At 40.1% G+C, this 19536-nt stretch overlaps 1 protein-coding gene across 1 annotated transcript; it reads left to right on the top strand.

Moving 5' to 3' along the window:
* Nucleotides 1–7973: 7973 nt before the first annotated feature.
* On the top strand, nucleotides 7974–19370 carry LOC103467587 (sodium- and chloride-dependent GABA transporter 1-like). Its single transcript, XM_008414112.3, has 15 exons — nucleotides 7974–8319; nucleotides 9168–9637; nucleotides 10021–10152; nucleotides 10239–10339; nucleotides 10442–10551; nucleotides 10681–10813; nucleotides 11410–11544; nucleotides 11643–11746; nucleotides 12327–12451; nucleotides 12583–12695; nucleotides 14357–14488; nucleotides 14580–14682; nucleotides 14913–15013; nucleotides 15177–15344; nucleotides 17011–19370. The coding sequence occupies exons 2-15, from the start codon at nucleotides 9406–9408 to the stop codon at nucleotides 17452–17454; spliced, it is 2133 nt and encodes a 710-aa protein (XP_008412334.1). The 5' UTR covers nucleotides 7974–8319; nucleotides 9168–9405; the 3' UTR covers nucleotides 17455–19370.
* The last annotated feature ends 166 nt before the right edge of the window (nucleotides 19371–19536 follow it).

The following is a 19536-nucleotide window of genomic DNA, read 5'->3' as shown; positions in this document are numbered from 1 at the left end:
TTATATTTACACATTTTATAGGTGATAATACATTCAATTTCATAATGCAATTTAAAGACGTGCATCATGTCTGTCATAAATGCCACAAGTTGGGTGAATACTTTAGGGTAGATAGCACTTTGAGATGTGCGCTGCACAACCCTCTTAGCGGCTCTTTTGAATTATATTTACCTGTGGGATTTGCTTTTCTGCTCGTTCCTCAGCGCCCGGTCTTAGTGCTGATCAGCCTGATGGAGCAAGTGATTACAACCATCTTTTTGCCGTAATTAACAATTACCAAAGCTTTTCTCTCAGATGTTGAAGGGCCCGGAGAAGTGGTTTGGGTTGGATTAAATCTGACGTCAATGGCAAATGCAAATGTGACTCTCCCAGCTTTATGTAAAAGCTTTGAATTGAGAGCTTGGCAGGAAAATTTTGTCCACATGCTCTACCCCATTCTTTGCGAGAGCTGGAAGGATTGTGTGGTCTCACTGATGGGCTGGACAACCAGCTCCCTCAGCTTTGAAGTTGATAAACCCTTTAAAACCATGACAAATATTCGCCTGCAATTTCGCCAGAGGCAAAGCGCAGAAATGGAAAAAGGTAGCAGGCACGAGGAATAAAAAAATAAATAAAATTCCTCAACCACCCAAAACTCTCCATCTTATGGAGCAAGTTAACACCGAAGGGATTACTCTTGCAAGCCTTTGAGCTTACATTTGCTGTCTTCAACAGTGCAGTTTTTCAGATAAAAAAAAAAAAAAAAAGAATAATCATGTGTCAGAGAAGCAGACAATAATGACACATCATGGCTACTGTGGTAGAACAATGATCAGGCAGCAATTTTGCTGAACAACCTCCATGTCAGTGGTGGACATGGCTGCATGGCACCGGTTAGGCAGCCAGGGTGAGACATCCAGTCAGTTTCCATAGTGATGTGGTTGAATAGAGCAGATTAGCAGGGGCAGTGTGCTGAGAAAGGATTGCAGACTGCTGTCAAAGCCTCCATTTAAAGAGTTCAGTGTCACAGCTCCTTCCTGTTTGGATATGCATGATGACGGACCTTTAGCTACCTCTGGCTCCACACACTTTTCCCTGACACAGACACGTTTCACACGCAGAAACTGTGATCTCTTTCACTTTGGACCACATGCCAAAATAAAGCCGTTATTGCAATCGAGTTTACAGAAGACGATGAAATAAACATATTCAATGATATAATATGAAATGTTTTGTTTCCATGTAGCATTACATACTTGAACCTTTTTTCACATTGCGTATTTGTATTTGCATTTACATCCGAGTTTTGAAATGTTTTTAGGAATCGTCATTTAGGCTACCTATTACCCATAATGGCCTAAAATGTTGTGTAGTTTTTCTTTTTGTTGTTGTTTTTTTCCAGTAACATCTCATTAACATAATAAAAGTGAACAAGTTTCTACACAATTGATAACCGGGGTGTATTTTGTATTTATTTGTCATCAAATCGTCCCCTAATCCTGTAATTTCTAACAATTTAATGAGACTTAAATGGACAAGAACAGTGGGATGACATAAGCAGCTTTGGGATCGAAAGAGAGAGCAGCAAAAGAAATTAAAGACAACACAAATTATTCTTGTAATTATCTGACTGCAGCTTTGATGAGCTGAATATTAGTCATCTAAAAAATTGCTTCAATTTTTCTACAACAACATAGTTTAGAAACATCCTGGAAAATAGTGATGTTTGAGTAAAACCATTATTTTATTTATTTATTTTTTTTAAAGAACCGTTAACTACACTTGGAGACGGGCATCAGCCTCATTGTAGCCTTGTAAGGATAGTCAGGTATGGACATATGGATGAATGTTTAATGCACTCTAAATATTGAGAAGTTTATCTTTAATTTGAGTGGAAGTAATCTTGTGGATATAAATGGTCTGTACTTGCACAGCACTTTATCAAGTCTGGAGGATTCCAAAGCGCTTCACACAACATTCAGTCATTCACACACATGCTCATGGAGGCAAGCCACAGGACTGCAGCCACAGCTGCCCTGAGGCAGTCTGACAGAAGGTGCCATGCACCGCCACCACCGGGGCCTCTGACCACCACCAGCAGGCAAGATGGGTCTTAACCCAGGAACACGATAACAGAGTCGGCCAGAGCAGCGAGCACTGATTGATGGAATTACTCAGCTTTGCAAATTTGTGATGTATTTGCAGTCATAAATAAATCATAAATAAAATGTGCTAAAAGGCTCTGACTATTGGTGACGTCGTACTGCAGGACGGTTTGGGAAGCGGGAAGAGATCTCACCGCAGCTGTGGCTACTTACTCAGGACACATTGTTGCAGGGGTGCTGCAAAGCGTTGTTGTCACAAAGTACAACACAGACGAAAGTTGCTAGATTTGTCACTTATTGATAAAAAGTCACTACATGTGTCTGGAAAGACTCTAAATACAACAACATAACTGATGAGTAAGCAGCAGTGCTTCTCTAGTCCTGACCCACTCTCCTCTTCCTCACACTTGGTCAGGCCCCTTTGTGACTCGTGGCTCCGCCCACTTTGTGGGAATTTTTCTAAATTTGTCAGGTTATAGCTTCTCTAAGTGTAAAAGAAAGCAGTTTTGTGTATAAGAAGATGGCACAAAACTCCCACCTATTTGGCTGCGTAAAGTTATTATTGCTTGAAGGTATTATTTATTTGCAATACAATTTGTGCCCCTTATGGTTGATGTCTTCAGAAGATATCAAATATTTTCATATTATTCTCATTTTTTTCATGATACCATCAGTTTTGTGAAGCACACCTGTCGCTCCAGCAACAACACGCATGATGATGCTGCTGGCCCACCCCCACGCTCTGAACGCATTTAGAGTTTGAATGATGTTTTCAGGCTTGCAGCTTTTATCAAATTCAGCGAGCATCGTCACAAGATGTTTGCTTTTAAAGAAACAGGAAATGTTTTATACAATTTATGGTCAGACGGCAGGAAATGATCTTTTTATTTTTTTCAAATTGGTTTCAATTGTGTATGTACTTTCCAGGTGCTTGGCATTGTACCAAACTGTTTAATCATTTAAGGATTTTATTTTTTATAAACTAGTTTGTCAACAACCGAAAAACATCCACACATTGCCGTATGACGGCTATGATATTTTTGCATGCAGCAGCATTTAAGCTGTTACTTGCGGAGTAGGACAAAATGTGTGGTTCTGGAATGATTTGTTTAAAATTATCCTTTAGAACTTTAAAATGCATTTTGCATTTTCCACTCTCCTTTACTTCTGTGTAGCCACATGATTGCTTTTTGACCCTCAGAAGCCTAATGTTTATCACTAATGGACTTTTGCCAAAGTTAATTGACGATTTTTGGCAGGAGAAGCTCAGCAATCCCAGCAGAAAGCCATGTAAGGGGTAGGAGGTGAGAGGGGAGGATTGTGGGGGGGGGGGGTGACTGAGAACATTACACTGTTGCCTAGCAACACATGTACAAAAATTTGAAATGATTTAGAGCCCCAATACTGGTTATCATGGAGGTCATATGTTTACAAAATCCACACCGTGTGCTGACTGTCACACAGAGCTGCCAACAGACAGAGTACCTCTCTGCTGAGCACCGACAGGCTGATGCAGATACATTCAGATGCTGCTCAATTTCACTGGATTTGTTGAAAAAAAAAAAACTTGACTTAGCGGTAAGTGCCACATACAAATTCCTAAAAGAGGGAAAATGGTGTTTTAAAGATGCGGGATTTAACTTCTTTGCATAATTAATCCCCTTGACAAAGGTAAGAAGGAAGAGAAGTGGAAGACTCCCCAAATTTGGAGGACGCTCCACTTGGTATTCCTGAAATATCTGCAGCCAGCGAGCTCTCTGAGTCTCACATCCAACAATACCTCTACGTGACTAATCTGGCTGAAGCTGATTGTTATCAGCTAGAAATGTCCTCTCAGCTTCTTTAGCTTGTTTGTAAATTGAGCGTGTTTGGGACAGAGCGAAAGCGAGCCGGAGGAATAGAAAGAGAACAGAGAACAGAGAACAGAGAGAGATAGAGAGGGAGAAGTAGAGAAGGAAAAAGGCGAGACAGAGTTGCTGATGCACTTTCTTCACAGAAATTTAGGTCACGGCAAACAAAACCTTACACAGACGAAAAGCAGACAAACAAAAAGCATCTTTACCTTGCACTGTTTTTTTTTGTCTCCAAAGTTGACATCTCAGTGTGGAGATTTGCGATGTAAGACGGCGTATTCATGCAGTAAACCTCTAAAACTCTCATCATGTGAAGGTGTGAGGTAAATTTCATCAACCATCCCTGTGTGCAATGACTAAATTATATTTAGGCTGCACAGAGAAAAGCAGAGTAAGCCCTTATTTGGTTACTCTTTATTTCCCAAGTGAAAATATGCCAGTTCTCGCCCAGAACTTTAGCTGGAGAAAGGCACCAGCAACCCTCCCAACCCCACTAAGGGACAAGGGTGTACAGATAATGGATGGATGGATGGATGGATGGAAATATGCCAGTCTCTCCTTCATCAGAGACTGGCATATTTTTGGTGTTAACAACCAAAGAAGAACGAATGTATGTCAGCAATCAGAGAGAAAATAAACACATGCCAGCAACAGAAAAATGTTTCTGACTGTAAAGTTCTGAGTGGGATCAATTCACAAGACATGTTTACATTTCATATCCACTAAGGCAGACTCCTTGTTGTCAGACCTAAGGCTTTTTTTTCTATTTGTTTGCTGATTTAGGATTAGATTTATATTATTTCTCTGTTTTCTTTCCAAAAACTTCCTGCAAAGGAGTTGTGAATACTTCTTTGCAGGAATCTGCAATCTTCTCTTACCGCTCTCATTATGAGAAGGAAGAACTCATGTCAATGAAAATGAGTGATAAGTATTTTATTTCTTTTTTTTATGTCGTCCGTATTATCTTCAAATGCAAATAAGGTTTTTACTTAAAACCCCAAACTCCATTGGTCATCACAATAACATGAGGGTTTGCGGTGAGAAAATAAAGCGGGATGTGTACACAAATCCAGGAAAAGGAGGAAAAACAACGGGGTGACAACATGAATAAAATATGTGAATTGCTTATGATTAGCATACTAATGACTAATCATCATGCTAATTAGTTCATTTTGGGGACTGAAATTGCAGAGTGGCGCTAGAAAATATGACTCCACGAAGATGCATTTGACAAGTGAGAAATGCTCTGAGAGTTAAAGGGAGACGATGAGCTGACAAAGCTATCGATTTACAGCAAGGCTGTTTAAAAGGTTTAGATTTTGTTGGCATCAGTTGAGGAATCAGAAATTTGTAGCAACAGATTACACCAGTGTTTGTGACACTTTAAAATGTCACGTTGTTTTCTTTCTTGCATTTCCTGATTTCCTTTAGGCTACATGGCTTTGCAAAGGTAAATCATCAAAGGGTTTCGGTGATTTTTTTTTTCCACAAATGAAAGCTGAGTGAGTTGCATGCATTTGCATTCAGCCCCTTTCATCGATACTTTGTAGACGCTCCTTTTCAGCAACTACAGCTGCATGTCTCTTTGCATAACATCTAATCAAATTGGATAGATAGCACATGCTAACATCAATCTTCAGGGCTCACCACAGGTTCACAATTGCGTTTAGTTATTCTAACACATAAACATGCTGCGGTCTAAAGCCCTGAATTGCGGCTCTGGTTGTATGTTTACGGCTGTTTTCCTGCTGGTAGATGAACTCCAGCCATAGCCACCAACAGGTTTTATTCCAGGATATTCAGCTCCATCCATCTTCCCATCGGCTCTGACGGCCTCCACTGTCCCTGCTGGCAAAATGTGTCCTCACATCATGCTGCTGCCATCACCGTGTTCCACTATGGGGATGTTATGTTCAGGGGGTTTGTAGTGTTTGTCCGCCAAGCATTTTGCTTGACCTCCGAGCGTCTTCTCCCACACATTGACAATTTTCATTCTGGGACTTCTTGTGGTTTTCATTTAACAATATTTTCTTTCTTTCTTCATTACTTTTTGGTCACTCATCCAAAAACACCAAACTTGTGAAGTGAAAGATTCTTCCACTTGGGTTGTGAATCTTTGCTTCTCTCCCAGGGTTATCTTGGGCATCTTGGCTACTTCTTTGACCCATGCTCTTCTTGTTTATCTTGGCAGCCATTAGCAGGTTTTCAACCTTTGTCATTCTCTCGTCCTCTTTGGATGATGGAAGGAGAATCTTGGCTTCATCAGATCATCTCCAAAGCCAGGAGAAATAAGGCTTTGGAGACTTATTTCTCCAGGCTCCAAAGCACCTAACCGCGCTTTGAACTTGTTCACAACTTCAGCGAGGTACGTTTATTGGTCTTCACGATGCTATTAATGTTCTCCCACAAAATCACGAAAAATATTCCTTTTTCAAGAACTTTGGCCTTTTTCTAAATATTTTTTAAGGCATGTGTTTATGTCTTGTACAAAAACATGAGAAAAATGACCAGACGGAAACAGTTTTACCTTTTTACAAATCCCCATCCCACCCCCCCATCCTTACACAGATTTTACAGCCACTGGGCCTCTAAAAGGGGGGACTAGCGGTTCAATCTAAGCGGCACACTGAAAGCCATTAAAAAGAGCGGACAAGTAATTCCAGCCTAATGGAGCACATACGGCAGTCACAAGGAGCCACATGAAGGCTTCCTGCTGAAATGAAAAAAAAAAGACTGAGGGTCCGCTGGTGGAAAAGTGCAGCGAGATAAATCAAAAAGCTCCGGGGTTCAGGGGTCAGCTGGCTGGGTGTGCATGTCACCAGCCCCATTGGACACGCCTGCGTGCTCCATCAGCAGGTGTATAAATATGTGTCATGTTTCACACTTTCATGTCCGCAGGGACAGCAAACCAGATGGGATTTTAAATGCTGCATTTCATGTGGCAACATTTAGTGGGTTAGTTCACCCCTCATTGGTTTACCATCTGGTGCCCTCTCAGCCCCGCGATAGGAGAGGAGCGTTCACACCGCACTTGTAAACGCTCCCGATGTCTCTCTGTGCCAGAGCGCATTTCCAGCAGTTTACATCGCAGTGTGCGCCGCGCCGCCTCCTACACAACTCTTTAAAAGGTGTATTTCTGCGAGAACACGTGTTTCATGTGGGACACAAAGTAAGAGCGTGGAGGCAAACTGCAAAAGCTTCAAAAAAAAAAAAAAAAAAAGTTGCAAATATTCAAGAAAATCAAACAAGTTGACTCGCTTATTAAGCAAATCACTTACCAGAGAGTTAGATCCTCTTGTTTTCTGTCTTGTCTTCTCCTATTTTCCATATTTTTTTACGACAAGCAAAATTTAAAAAGCAGGAAAAGGTGAAAATTCGGCGCATTCCTCTCGGCGCTGTTTCCATCTTTACTTTTTTTTTTAATTGCCAGAGTTTATGCTCTTCCAGTTTATCCTACTCATATCATCCCAGCACTTGTGAAGGCGTCGGGATTTACAGGCTGAGTTAGACAGCCAGTCACTGTTGCCTCCCTTTCTTTTATTGACGGGCTCCCTTTATCTCAATTTGCCAAGAATTGCCAGACAGCCGCCGACTGACCTCAGCCTCCGAAATGCAATACGAGTTTGGACACGACGGGGCTGCGCTATATTTACCCCTCATATGTTGCCATTTTGCACCTCGGCCATATTCTATTACGGGGGGGTGGGGGTTCAGGAGGGGACTCACATTTCGAACTGCTTGGTGTCAATGCAAATAATAAATAAATAAATAAATAAATAAATAAATAAATAAACATAAAAATGTTTCAGTTTTATGTTTATTTATTTGGTAACATTCTTAAAACTTTCCAGCGTTTTTGAAAATGTTCTTCCAAAAAAAAAGAAAAAAAAAAAAAAAAAGAAAATAATCCAAACTTGAACGGAGTGAAACCAAAATAATATGATCTCGGCTCAGCCTATAGATGAGAATGAGGATGAGGAGGGGAGGTAAGGGGGGCGGAGAGGGGGGCGACTTTGAGATGACATTGAGGCTGTGTAGATGGGAGTTGAGTCTCTGGTTGTTGATGTTAGACAGTCGCACAAGGCGAAGCGGCTGCTGCCCGTGTTAATTCAACCTCCTCCTCTCTCTTTCTGTCTTCTCCTCCTCCTCCTCCTTCTTCATCCTTCTGGTCTTCAGCACTGCTCCCCGCTGGACAGCTCCCGCTTGGACCCCACGAACGCCGCATGGTACCCTTTAATGTCTTTTAATGGAAGTAAAATCTATTTATGTTTCAAGACACACCCGGAGTTTACAACTTGACCCGCGGGAGGAATCTTCGGATCCCTCGTTTGGAGATTTGTGGCAGTCAGCGGAGGCTCGGCGGTGCGGATCCCAGATTCACTGTGAGTAAAAAAAAAAAATAAAAAAAAATGTGTTAAATATTTTCTGTCTATATCTGTGGGAACCGGTTAATACGCGGCTCGGCTATTTGTCCCCTCCGACAGCAGTCGGATTGACTGGATTGTGACTGAAGCTGCTGCTCTGCTGCTGAAGGGGGGGATCAAGTAAATATTTGCACACTTATCTCAAATCAACAGTCGAACATGCGGAGCTGATTCCTGTCTGCTTGGTGTTTGCAGATGCAAAGAGTCGCATTCTGGTGCGCAGAGTTCCCAATTAACATGGCAGAATGTGTGCAGCTTTATGCGTAAAGCTTTTACGCATTTGGGCATCCCTTTTTTTCTATTTTCTTCGTCTCCACGGTGCGTTTTGTTTTCCAGCGTGTTAGAGACGTCCATCTGTCCACGCTTACTTTCAGCTATCCACAAAAATAACTGACGGGAGAATCTGTAGGTGTTGAATAGTGGACCTCGTTGAGTTAAATTTTCATAGACTGGACACTACATTGCTACGGTGCGTCCTGCGTGTTTTGGAACACTTTGCACTTCTCCTTAATTTGGCACATTTAAATTCGGAATTTGTTTAGACAATCATGTCTGTTGCTTTGTTTGTTTGGCTGTTAAATTCTGTGCAAGCTGATTTGTGTGGAGGCAAGGCAGCATGCCTCTGCCATCAGTGATTTGACATGAATGAAAAAAAAAATGTTCTGGTGCCAAAAGATCAGAGAACTCTCAGTCTGCACTTTAAAATGCGTCTTTGGAGTTGAAAAGTCAATGATTTGTTTAAACTGCTGCTGTTGATTCAGAGGAAATGAGTGTGGTACATTCTGTGTCCATCTTTGTTGAAACAGGTAACCATTTTTCCTGCACCCTCAAACAACCAATCACTCTATCCACGATCTTAGGTTGACAACGACTGACCAGTCGGTGTTCGCACAGGCTCCATCTCCAGACATTTGGTCCGAAGGTTTAGTTGTACAAAAAAAGAGTCGGGGGGGGGGGGAGAAAAAAACCGCGAAGCTGCTGTCTACGTGGACCGGTGCTGAAGCCTCCCGTCCGACTGCCAGGTCCTTTGCCAAATCCAGAGACATGGCGACGAACGGCACCAAAGCGGATGGACAGGTCACAGAACTGAACGAGGTGGCCGCCAACAACGACAAGCCCAAGTCCCTGGACGTGAAGACCGAGAAGAAGCAGAAAGACGTCCCCGACAGAGAAACATGGGGAGGAAAATTTGATTTCCTCCTGTCTTGTGTGGGTTATGCAATTGGACTGGGGAACGTGTGGAGATTTCCCTATCTCTGCGGGAAAAACGGCGGAGGTAAATACTTCTTTCACTGTTCATGTATGCACACACTGAGTGAGCCATTCAGATCAACAATGCACATGATGGAGCTTATAATTTAGCGACTCCAGAATAAAAAAAAAAAGCAAAAAGCATTGCCTATGTGTGTAACCCAGTGCTGACCAATATAAACTGAATTTGGCTGCACCGAATTATAACTAATATGCATTTTAATGTATAAATCTGAGTCTCCCTACATGATTGGGCAGATTTGATTGAATACTTCTGAATATGATGAGATTTGTAGTGAATTTGTGATGCATAAATAAATTGAATTGAAGCTAATTTAATATATTTCACTTGATTTGTGCAGCTTTGCATTTTTAATTCCTTAACCTGATGCACTTCTGTCCATCCAGGAGCCTTCTTGATCCCATATTTTCTGACTCTCATATTTGCTGGGGTCCCTTTGTTCCTACTGGAATGCTCTCTTGGTCAGTACACCTCAATTGGAGGGCTTGGTGTGTGGAAACTGGCTCCTATGTTTAAAGGTACAATAAAAAATAAATGCAAAATGCAAATGCAATCCTTTCGAAATTATTTTTAAAACACATCTAAATCATTTTTTGAACGTCAGGTGTGGGCCTTGCTGCAGCTGTCCTCTCCTTCTGGCTTAACATCTACTACATTGTAATCATTTCTTGGGCCATTTACTACCTGTACAACTCATTTACCACTGTAAGTATTATTCAGAAAAACAGTGTGTAGGAAAATCTCAAAATTGGTCAAAATGGGGAGCAAATTGTATTTTTTATTTTATTATTTTTTTACATTTTCCAGGATCTTCCATGGAGCTCATGTCACAATATATGGAACACAGAAAAGTGTTACACAAACTACTCCATTCCAGATACCACCAATCTCACCAGCGCTGTGGTTGAGTTCTGGGAGTAAGATATTGATTTTTTTTTTTTTTTTCTGCATGCCTCCCTCAGCGATATCAAAAGATGGCCTCCTCTGCTGCTTGTTTGCTGCCCTGTGTGTATAATGGTATCGTCACTGTTTCCCTCTTCTTACAGGCGCAATGTGCATCAAATGACTGATGGCTTGGAAAAACCAGGCCAACTCCGGGTGCCATTGGCAGTAACACTGGCCATCGCCTGGGTCCTTGTGTACTTCTGTATTTGGAAAGGGGTTAGCTGGACAGGGAAGGTAAATGTTTTTTTTTTTTTTTGTGCTTTCCAATACCTATTTATGCTGGTTTCTAATAAGAACACGCGACTCCCATGCAATATTAAACAGTCTAATACCTGCTCATCAATCTTTCAGATTGCATTCTGCATGGCCTGGAATTGATTTTTTAAATAAGAGACCTTAAAAATAAAACTCACGCTCCCCTAATGCCGTTCTTCCGGCCTCTTGGTTGGCTCCTCTAATTCCAATTCTCCTGACATGTTTTCCGTTCCGAGTGTGGATTCCTGATAGGAGGAGCAACAATCAGCCATACTCCCTCAATCTGGATTTATCCCCCTTTTTCACTTGGAGCAGTTTCTCCCCCGTGTGACGCCACATTTTAAAAGTCAAGTTCATCACATGGCCATGCTAAACAAGATTTGTTTTGGTCACAGCCAGACGCCTTCCTCCCGCACCTCCCAATCAAATAATTTGCTGCCTGAATATCTCAGAAATGTGGCTGAAGATTGACTATGTGATTTTGTTGTTGTTGCCTTCACAACGCTCATGAAAACAAATGTTGCAGCTTGAACATTTTCATGGATTTCTACTGATCACCTCTTCACATCTTCCAGGTTGTTTACTTCTCGGCTACGTATCCCTACTTCATGCTGTTTATTCTCTTCATACGTGGGGTGACCCTACCTGGAGCCAGAGAGGGAATCTTGTTCTATATCACCCCTGACTTTGAAAAGCTGAAAGAATCTGAGGTAACGGCATGTTATTATGGGATTTGTTCCTACGTGCCGCATGCTCGAGTGAGCAGAGCCCGGCCTCACGCAGCTAAACTCTCCTGCTCCTCTGTCAGGTATGGCTGGATGCAGCTACGCAGATCTTTTTTTCCTATGGACTGGGTCTGGGGTCGCTTATAGCTCTAGGTAGCTACAACACGTTCAATAACAATGTTTACAGGTAAGTGCTGCTGATGATTCATGAACTACATTTGATTTATAACATCACAAGGGAGAAAGCTGCAGATATTGAAAACAGATATTGCAGAAAGGTGTATAAAATTCATCCCCTTTTCAAGGATGCTTAAAAAGACTATTGTGGCTGTTTGGTATGAATAGAGCATCAGTCTGAGGACAAGGTTCTTTCTGTTTTGTTCTTTCTGTTCTGTAAAAACAAAAACTATTACCATAATGTAGGAGTGTTTTCCCTAACAGCCCCTCATTCTGGGTCGCATAATCAGTTACGTAAAATAGTTGCATTCAAATTAGCTTGTTTGTCGCTTATTATTCAATATAAGGTAATTTTCCATTTCATTGAAACAGAATATGTGTATTTCATCCACAAGGTTTGCACTTTCACGTTAAATCTTGCAGTAAAAGCACTCCCACGGCTCTTCTTTCTGGTTTACCTGCACTCTTTTTTGTATTATTATTTTTTTAGAAAGGTCAAGATAGAATGGAGAGAAAAAGTCAATTTAAACCTTTCACAACATCCCCATTTAAAAAAATATATATATATATATATTATTTCCTCTCCCCAGAGACTCTGTCATTGTGTGTTGCATCAACTCATGCACCAGCATGTTTGCTGGCTTCGTAATCTTTTCCATTGTTGGCTTCATGGCGCATGTGACTAAGAAAGACATTGCGGACGTGGCAGCCTCAGGTAACTGCACATGGCAGTGGCTTCAGTCACTGTTACTCTCTGCTATCCCCAATAATCATAAAATTAGCATGCTGTTTTGGCAGCTTCAAGAGTGATAAATTTTACAATAATGCTTCCTATTTACTATCCAGGTCCTGGCTTAGCTTTCCTTGCATATCCAGAGGCTGTAACCCAGTTGCCCGTATCACCTCTGTGGGCCATTTTGTTCTTCTCCATGCTGCTCATGCTGGGGATAGACAGTCAGGTAAGGGGCTTGGTGATGATCTGCTCATGCGCTGACCTAAATTTTTAAAAGCAGTTACATATCATGCAGCTCACCTCTGCTCTCTGCATGATAAGCATGCAATTTGCTTCTCACAGATAGCTGTAGCTGAGCTTTGACATTAGTTGTCAAAAAAAATTTTAATGCAACCTTATCACCTCCATTTGCATTGCAGGCTTCACTGTTTCTTTACTATGTGTGTGTGATTTTAATATGGCCCCAAATGGCCGTGACCAAACAGGCTTCAATGCAAAACACAGAAATTACGGATTTTTTTTTTCGCATATTTTGGTTCTTTTTTATTTGTGTAATCAGATGCAGTAAAATAAATGAATTAATAAAAAAAAAACCTGCCCATTAATTTTTTTATTTTATTTACAAATATTAAATTGAAAATAATACCTGTGGCTTGATTCACTTTATGTTTAAGATAAAAAAACACCAGGAAGGAGAAAGGAAAAAAATGATCTGTTCCCGTTTCCATGTCAAGAACCCGATACTGCAAAGTCTGACTGCATTTTGCGCCATTTCTTCTGATCTCCACAGATTTCGCCACAAAACATGAAGGGACATAAAAATAAATTAATTATCCTAAATATTAATGAGGTTGAATGAGGATAAAAATAATAATGATTATAAACATTTGTCATTGCGCTGTGTGCCTGATTTCAGGAAAAACTCAGCCCAGTGAAATATGGGTAATGATGTGAAACTGGGGTGTGGACGGTGTCAAAATGTATAAAAACTTGCATTTTTCGATGTGGAGATAATGGATTCTTTGTATTCATGTCTGTGTTAAAATCAGTTACATTAATGTCATGTTGAGCATGTAAAATATTTGACATGATGAAAAAAATGTGAATAACAAACAACAAATGGATTGTTATGTTTTCATTTAAAAATACAAATTGCTCAAAAAAATGTTTTTAAGACTGTAATGATTATGTTGAATAATAATTATTTTTTTATTAGGTTTGATTTTCCTTTTTTAATTTAAAAAACATAATACCAGGCAAAGAAAAATAAGATACCGTCCACACCTTAAACTCCAAACTTCATTAGCTGGGTTTATGCTTCACCTTGTGACATCACAGATTACATATGGTGTTTCTCGACATGCAATATAAAATACAGCAGAAGTCTGTGTAAAATATGCAGACTCATCCTTACTTTTAAAATTGTACGATTGGCTCTATGATTATTTTTCATGCTGTTGTTCATCTGTATTTGTAAACATCTCTGAGGTGGACAGAAGTAATAGCGCCTCCTACAGTAAGAGACCATGATAGCAGAATTCTGCGACTGTCTAGTTATATGAAAAAATTGACCAATTTATTTTTTTTGCCAGCGTTTTTGTTTTTATTTGAAACATAAAATGAAACAACTAAAAACAAATCACCATTCTATGCCAACTTGTTGATCATACCAAAAATGACACGAATCCGAATCTAATATTCAGCATTTTTTCCGCTCACTTTTGTTTTTCATGACTGGATTTTGATGAGAAGTGAGAAATTACCAAAACATACACTGATCCCAAATATTACCAAAACGACAGAGAAAGAATCTGAGAGCAACCAGGTCAGAGCAGTACACATATCCATTCAGATGTTTCAAGCTGTTCCTGTGATTGTGTCCTTCAGTTCTGCACCGTCGAAGGCTTCATTACCGCCCTGGTGGACGAGTTCCCCAGAGCTCTTCGAGGCAGACGAGAGATCTTCATCGCCGTTGTCTGTCTCGTGTCCTATGTGATTGGACTATCAAACATCACACAGGTACAGCAGGGCAGTTCTGTATCAATGAGCTTTTTTCTGTGTTTTGCCTTTTCTAATATTTCTTTTCTTTGTTGTTGTTATTTGTAACCAGGGTGGAATCTATGTGTTCAAACTGTTCGACTACTACTCCGCCAGTGGGATGTGTCTGCTGTTCTTGGTCTTCTTTGAGTGCATCTCCATATCTTGGTGTTATGGTGTGTTTTCTATTCTCCTTCATTTCAATATAACCACAAAAATGACTCCTGAAAAAACGAAATCTGGTCAAGTGCGAGTGCGTTGTCGTGTTTTACCTGCTTCAGAGTCTGCTCAGCCGCAAGGTCGCGAGCGCTCATGTGTCATGCCTCATCATCATGCATGGCGGCTCTCGGAAGACAGAAACCAGTCAGATGTGAACATTTTGGTCACGCGTTCATTTGTCCGGCAGGTGTGAACAAGTTTTACGACAACATCGAGGAGATGATTGGCTACAAACCCTGTATATGGTGGAAACTGTGCTGGGTCGTGTTCACCCCTCTCATTGTCGCTGTGAGTATTTTGAGCTAATAGGATAGTACATCTAAAGTCACGACATGAAAGATGAAACAATAAATAAAGTCAATATTACCTGCCTGCAGCCATGCCAGGCTGAGGGAGCGCTGCCTGTAGTCAGAGGTGTCAGGATGCATAAAGCGTCTCTTGTCTCCCACAGGGAGTGTTCTTGTTCAGCGCCGTACAAATGGTTCCCCTCACGATGGGAGACTATGTGTTCCCAGGCTGGGGTCAGGGAGTGGGATGGCTCATGGCTCTGTCCTCCATGGTTCTCATACCAGGATACATGGTCTACATGTATCTCGGGCTCAAGGGCACTTACAAGGAGGTGAGATGAAAATGTTAAATACCCCCCCCATTTCATTCCTCACATCTACTGAAGTTGTAACCATTAGGGTTTGGTATCTCAGTTTTGGTAGCTTGAAACACAAAAAACTGACCATTATATTACAGATGCGTGATAATTTCCTATTTAATCAAGATTTACCGATTTGCTGACTCAACTGATCAGACAATTGAAATTGAAATGATAAATTAGAATGGTGCAAGGAAATAAATATTTGTAGCTAAATGAAAATAAAGCATTCTATTGTTTAAAGATAAAAATCTGTCTCAATAAAAAGCCTTGAAATGCAGAAACAGTACATTGAGTCTCAGTGGAATATGAAAAATGTGTGATGCAACAGATGTGCTTGTGAGCCATTCAGAATAGAAGATAAAGCTGTATTTTTAGATTGTGCACATTGAATCTAAGTTAACCTTCCATTGAGGGATTCTGAATATGGCTCTTTGGTAGAAAATATCAATTCATGGACATGTAGAGGATGGAAAAACTAATCTCATTGTTAAAACAGACATTGTGACAGTAAAACCGACTGGTCTCTTTTTAAATATAATTAAAAATAATCAAAAAAGTAATGGTAGAACTTCTTTTTTTATTCAAATATTGCACAAAAACTTTTAAACTAGTTAGCACCATTTCTAGCCAATGTGCCACACAAGTAGCAATAAATGTTTAACCATACGATCCATGTGAAATAAAGTGTGCTGGACTGACAAGGTACCAAAATCACATTGAAAGTTTAATTCAGAATTCTTAGCATTATATCTATGTTACCTTTTTCAAACAGCAGGAGTTACCACTGGTAAATAATTACCCTTTGATAGTGAGAATGGCAATGAAAGAACAATCTTCAAGAGGTTTCTTAAAATTTGTCACCTTCCTCACATCAGAATGGGTGCAAGCATATAAAAACTCATGTAACTATATTTCAACCATTTACTTCTTCTCATGACTCATCTATGCTGCACATGTGTATCACTGATACAGAAGCTATACAACTGCAATGATTTAATATTATGACTTCATCTATGCATTCTATGCGGCTTGCATTGATAAAGATCCACTCATCTCAGTATGCTGGCTGCTTGAAACTAAAGGAAAACTGGCAACTTGATGGATTTTTTAAAAATAATTCAGACAATGACTATCTGACCACTTTGAGGCACTGATAGAATATTAATATGTTGGTCGTCATCAGAGGGTCAGTTGCTCATTACATCTGAAAAAAGAATGAAACAGCATGACGAAATCATGGAAAAAGTAATGTACCGCTATAACTTTAACAAATGCATTTTAAGAAAGGGAGCAGCATATCAAGTGGGACACACTTAAAACTGTGGCAGGATTTGATGTTGATTGAGTGCATTTTCTAACTTTCAGATACACATGATACAGATTTGTCAATTCACCAGCATCCAAGCATTTGATTGAGCTAATTAAAGATGTTTACATGACTATAAAAGCATGTACCTCGAGGCATGGAAAGGTGGATTGAATGTACAACAACCTATTTCCATCTCTTTAAAAGTTGTACAAAATTATCAAGGAATGCAGAGACCAACACCCAGAGAAAACCATCTGTACCGGAATTATTAGAACTAATTTTGTAAGCTAGCGTAGCATTCTCATTCGCTCTGTTTTACTCTCCCAGCGACTTCGAATAATGTTCCAGCCTCCCAAAGTTGTCAGGAAATGTCAGGAGAACGGACCTGAACAGCAAGTGGAAACCAACACGGCCAACCTCTCCAGCCCTGCCAACCCTACCAACCCCGCTAGCGCCACTAACCCAGCTCCCGCAAACCCTGCCAGCCCGACCAGCACGGCTCCCGTAAACTCAACCAGCCCTGTAACACCTGCCACCCCGGCTCCTCCGCCAACAAACCCAGCCTCGGCTTCTAGCCCGGTAAATCCGACGACGACTCCCGCTGCCACTATTACCACCACTGTCACTACAACCAGTCCGGTTAACCCGACTGTCAAAACTGTTAGCCCGACCAGCCCAGCTCCTAACCCAACTAGCCCAACAGAGCCCGTTAATCTCCCTAACCCGACAAGCCCGCCCTCTAACCTGACCAATGCTGAGGCCAATGTGTAGACAACAACAAAACCCTCATGGAGCATGTAGACAAAAGAGAACATTACAAAGGACTTCCAAGATTTTAATTGATTCACCTACCTCCAGGGGCAATTTGTGATCAAAACAGATTTTCCAACCATGCTTAATTTTTCTGTATTTGTTAAATCAAGCCAATGATGTCTTATTGTTGGTTTGTGTTCTGAAAACAAAGTCAAAGACTGTTAGTGTTCACCGATACAACCGTAATTCAGAGAAAAAAAAAATGTAAACATACTGTGTAATACTGTGAGAAGAGAAAAAAAAAAACTATAGACTTATAGATTAGAGATTTGTTGAATATCTTCATGAATCAAGTAAATACCGTGTGAATATAGTAGATTAAGTAGTTAAACAAACTTGACATCGCGAAAGAATGCAAGGGATGCCGTCAATTTCTTTGAGGACGTTTACCAAACCTCACACAGTTGTCTCTTTTTCCAAACATTGCTCTCTGTGAGGTAAAACTAGAAGCCGCAAGGCGAACTGGGAGCTCGGAGTAAGCACAATGCCAATAAGAAGTTCGTGTTTAGGAGCAATCTGGAGACGTCCAGAGTCTGTTGCAAAAGATTTTGTGTGTGAGAGAGACTGTTATTTTTTTCCTTATTTTTTCAGTGTAAAAAAAAAAAAGAGAGAGAGATAAAACTTTTATGTGATCAAAGCATTTTTAGAATTATTTTTAGGATGTTTTATACTATGTATGTTGAAGTGGAGGACCAAAATCAATAGGCAGACAAAAGCAAAAACTATGCCATTGAGTATTCGGTTGGCAAAGCACAGGGTACAAAGAAGTACAATGAACAAAAAAAGAAGAAGAAGAAGAAGCACACAGTTAGAAAAGTGATTTGCAAACATTGACTATCTCTTAATGCTGACAGTCAATCCTGTTTACGTTTTGCATGCTTTCCTCAGGAACATCATTGAAAAGTTTCTCAAATGTCTCCTGAGAAAAAAAAAAAAAGAAGAAGAAGAACAGAGACGGCCTTAAGCCAACACACCAATTTCAGCCAAGCGATAGTCTGTTTACATGACTGGGCAGATCTACAAAACACTTACACTTTATATGCTAGCACAAAACAACCGGGACCAACTCTGTGTTTAAGTACAGTCATGTTTTCTTTTTCTCTATGTGTCATGATCAATCATAGTCCGATCAATATGTATTCAGCAATACATATGTAGATGTTTAGGTGCAGACCAGTCAGCAAAGTGGTCTGTTTCTCTTTTTGTTTATGTTGTCTTTGCTTTACCGGGGGAGAGAGAGAGAAAAAAAAAAATAATAAAAAGAACAAAAAGCACAAATGCTTTTTAGGTTTTCCCAGACTTTTGCCATGGCGTGTTAGGACAATGTGAGTTTGCTTCTATGGCAGCTACCGTGAAAGGCATGTGGTTGAAACAGAACATGTTTACTTTGAAAAGCAAAACAACTGAGCGAAAATGTGAAATGGCTACAGTTCATGTCCTGTGAATTTTGTATAAAGTTACTCTACCACAGTTTTCTCTGGAAGTTTGTTGTAAAACTGTACCGTGTAAAACATGTAACTGTGAATGTCTGTACTACATTGGAAGTTATTGTCTAAATGTTGAAAAAAAAAAAAAATGGAGTTGCTGTTTTCTGCAATAATATTTTGATCACAGAAGCTAAAGCACATATCTGACAGAGATATAAGAAATGATTATGAAAAATGAAGATACTGATGATTATATTAAAAATAGAAATTATGTCTAGTAAAATAATATTGTTTTGTATATTTTTAACTGTCTCACTGCCTAATGTAAAACATAATATAAACATGATATGTATCTAAATGGTGTCAAATGATAAAGCACGATTGTTATGTTATACAAACAGAAAAAAAGACTGAAAAAATAAAGAGTTATAGATAAAATAAGCAGAACACATGGCTGGCATATGTCCCTAAAACAACGTGTCATTAATGTAGCAGTGTCTCTGGTAACAATGCTACCAGAAAATGAGGTCAGCTATCTTATTAAAAGATGTACGCTGCTCTGAATCCTCCTGCAGTAATTGGCTGTTGTTTCCTCTCTTGTAAATAAGCCCTC

Source organism: Poecilia reticulata, chromosome 7, assembly GCF_904066995.2.
Source record: "Poecilia reticulata chromosome 7, P_reticulata-male-v2, whole genome shotgun sequence".
Lineage (NCBI taxonomy): Eukaryota > Metazoa > Chordata > Actinopteri > Cyprinodontiformes > Poeciliidae > Poecilia > Poecilia reticulata.
Note: the sequence above shows the minus strand (reverse complement) of the source record. Positions and strands in the feature narration are given on the sequence as shown.

Excerpts from the sequence above, each read along its gene's own strand:
- LOC103467587 (XM_008414112.3), top strand. The coding sequence starts at position 9,406 with ATGGCGACGAACGGCACCAAAGCGGATGGACAGGTCACAGAACTGAAC. Across the intron at positions 10,552-10,680 it reads GCTGTGGTTGAGTTCTGGGA|GCGCAATGTGCATCAAATGA; the intron begins GTAAGATATTGA and ends CTCTTCTTACAG. Across the intron at positions 14,683-14,912 it reads CTCCATATCTTGGTGTTATG|GTGTGAACAAGTTTTACGAC; the intron begins GTGTGTTTTCTA and ends TTTGTCCGGCAG.